The 2,260-nt window shown below is 41.0% G+C and overlaps 1 protein-coding gene across 1 annotated transcript; it reads left to right on the top strand.

Moving 5' to 3' along the window:
* Nucleotides 1-1,208: 1,208 nt before the first annotated feature.
* On the top strand, nucleotides 1,209-1,883 carry SARC_14061 (hypothetical protein). Its single transcript, XM_014291805.1, has one exon. It carries the CDS (start codon nucleotides 1,325-1,327, stop codon nucleotides 1,604-1,606), a length of 282 nt encoding a protein of 93 aa, XP_014147280.1. The 5' UTR covers nucleotides 1,209-1,324; the 3' UTR covers nucleotides 1,607-1,883.
* The last annotated feature ends 377 nt before the right edge of the window (nucleotides 1,884-2,260 follow it).

The following is a 2,260-nucleotide window of genomic DNA, read 5'->3' as shown; positions in this document are numbered from 1 at the left end:
CCTACGCACACGCACAGCTCAGATGTGGCGATGTGGATAGCATGAGTATACAACTGAGGTGACAATACTAAACAACTTGCTTGCATTGTTTTCATGGATGGCTGCCGTGCCAGAATGATTTTTTGGGGGACGGAGATGAAACTTGAAAGTGCGACTCTTTCCAACAAATGTAGCTGCTATCAGGTGAAATGGTGCTCGGCTTATTTTAGCCTCCATTTAATGGATGCAATGCAAATCTCAATGATAGAAACTTTTCACTAAAAGGCTTTCGAAGCCAATTGGCGAAATGGTAAATAACGGGCGAAATGGCAAATCCCAGAGTGAAGGGCTTTTCGCTTCGAAAGCACTAATGGAATATACTCTTCATTCGGTTGGAATCGTCCAATTGTGTTAACTGTCGCACCCACACAACCACGTCCACGCCCCACAGTCACAGTGCCATTTGACGCTGACTACTTTAAAACACTAATAAACAACTCGAGTCCAGTGTCCGCGATGTGCATTCATCGAATGATCACGAAGAAATCTAATACAAACGTCTACGTCTATCTATACAACCAGTGCACAATTATACGTCTACTAGTCTGGTCAGATATTTCTATTTTAGTCGCATTTAAAATATATATGCTCTTAAAAATACTTGTAAAAAGTTGCAAGCATCGTTGTACGGGTTTTTTTAGTATTTTTAAGCTTGACTCTCTGTGGGCAGACTGTCTTGTCCACGAATATATACTTTCTTGCGTGAAAAAAATCCCGTTTTAAATAAAAGGTTAAGCCACATTCCAGAGTAATAAAAGTTCGTATCCAATGACATTGGATTCTTCACTCACCCTCTATAGCAATAAACTTCGACAGGTATTGAACTAATCAAGTACAGTAAAATAAAATAAAAACAGAGCACTGATTCCTCTCTACATTTCTCAACAAGCCTATGCCCAACTCACATTTTTATCAGTTCCCACGCGATTTGCACCATAAGGCGCAATAGGTCAATATGATGACGATTGAATTTTTCAGACACTATCGCTCTCTCTACTACTAGAGAGAGAGAGAGGGCCGCTGTCACTCGCGTGGGCCTTCCTCCGAAATTACCAGTCTCCCAACAAGTGGTTATTATTTTTTTATCTGCTCACAAACTGTGCATTATCTTCTTGTGTTGGTATGATATATGAAAAACACCCATTATATTATTTCAATCGTGTTGTCAACTGAAGCGGAATCGTATAAATAGGACACGAGGTATAGTGACCCCTTCATTCGAAACAAGCGCAAAAGTTATAAATTCTCGAGCTATCGATTGAATATACTATTAAATACTGCAGATATGATTGCCGCAACAAGCAGCAGCCTAAGGTCCCTCGCTCGATTGAGTAGGGCTAGTGTGAGTGTGAGAAAATATTCAATGGAATCTATGTCGATCGCCAATCCGGTACCCGTTCCGAACAAGCCAGCCATGCACTCTGGCAATATGTGTTCGTTTGTGACAACAATGAGCCCTCCATTGTACAGTGAGAAGCCCATGAGTCCTGCTACTCGCACGAAGGAGAGTCCGAATCAGTTACCTACCTCGGTATACCTGGAGATGCACTTTCGAGCATACAAGTGATGAGTGTTCGACAACGCAGCCACGCCTGAACGTCGCCAGAGCTTCGAGATTCGGCACGTGAAGGTTCAGATGACAGTTCTGTCGAACCGCAAAATACATCACCGGCGGAGGATACAATCACGCTGAGAACACAGCCAAGAATTTTTTTCGGGATTCGGCACCTGAAGGTTTAGATAACAGTTTTGTCGAACCGCAAATCTTAATATCGCCATAGTGCAAAACATAGTAATAAATACGTACCAAGTCAATAAAAATTGTAAAATTCACTCTATTCGAGCGACAATCTGCGCGGATGTGTCCTCTAATACATGTTTTAAAATAGTACATAATGCACAAACAAGGGTCGGTGTGTCCACCTCCCCCCCCCCCTCCCATCTAAAGTGTGAAGATAATAAGGGACGCCACAACTCAAATCAAATATTTACATCTGTGAATTAGGCTACGTATACATTATTTAGTTACCTTCGTACACACCTACAAAATTTATTTACCTTACTTTCGAACACATCTGTACTAGGTAATTCTAACTTCAAAAAAAAGTCTTCGTAGCATCCGCTATAAATATATCTTATGTGAAACGTACGCAAGTTAATTTGTATTTCAACCAAACCATTGCCTTTGAACATGAAAAAATTGTTAATGCGCAACTCGTAA

This window comes from Sphaeroforma arctica, assembly GCF_001186125.1.
Source record: "Sphaeroforma arctica JP610 unplaced genomic scaffold supercont1.4092, whole genome shotgun sequence".
Taxonomy (NCBI): domain Eukaryota; class Ichthyosporea; order Ichthyophonida; genus Sphaeroforma; species Sphaeroforma arctica.
Note: the sequence above shows the minus strand (reverse complement) of the source record. Positions and strands in the feature narration are given on the sequence as shown.

Bases quoted from the DNA above. Each gene is read 5' to 3' on its own strand.
- SARC_14061 (XM_014291805.1), top strand. From the start codon at position 1,325: ATGATTGCCGCAACAAGCAGCAGCCTAAGGTCCCTCGCTCGATTGAGT.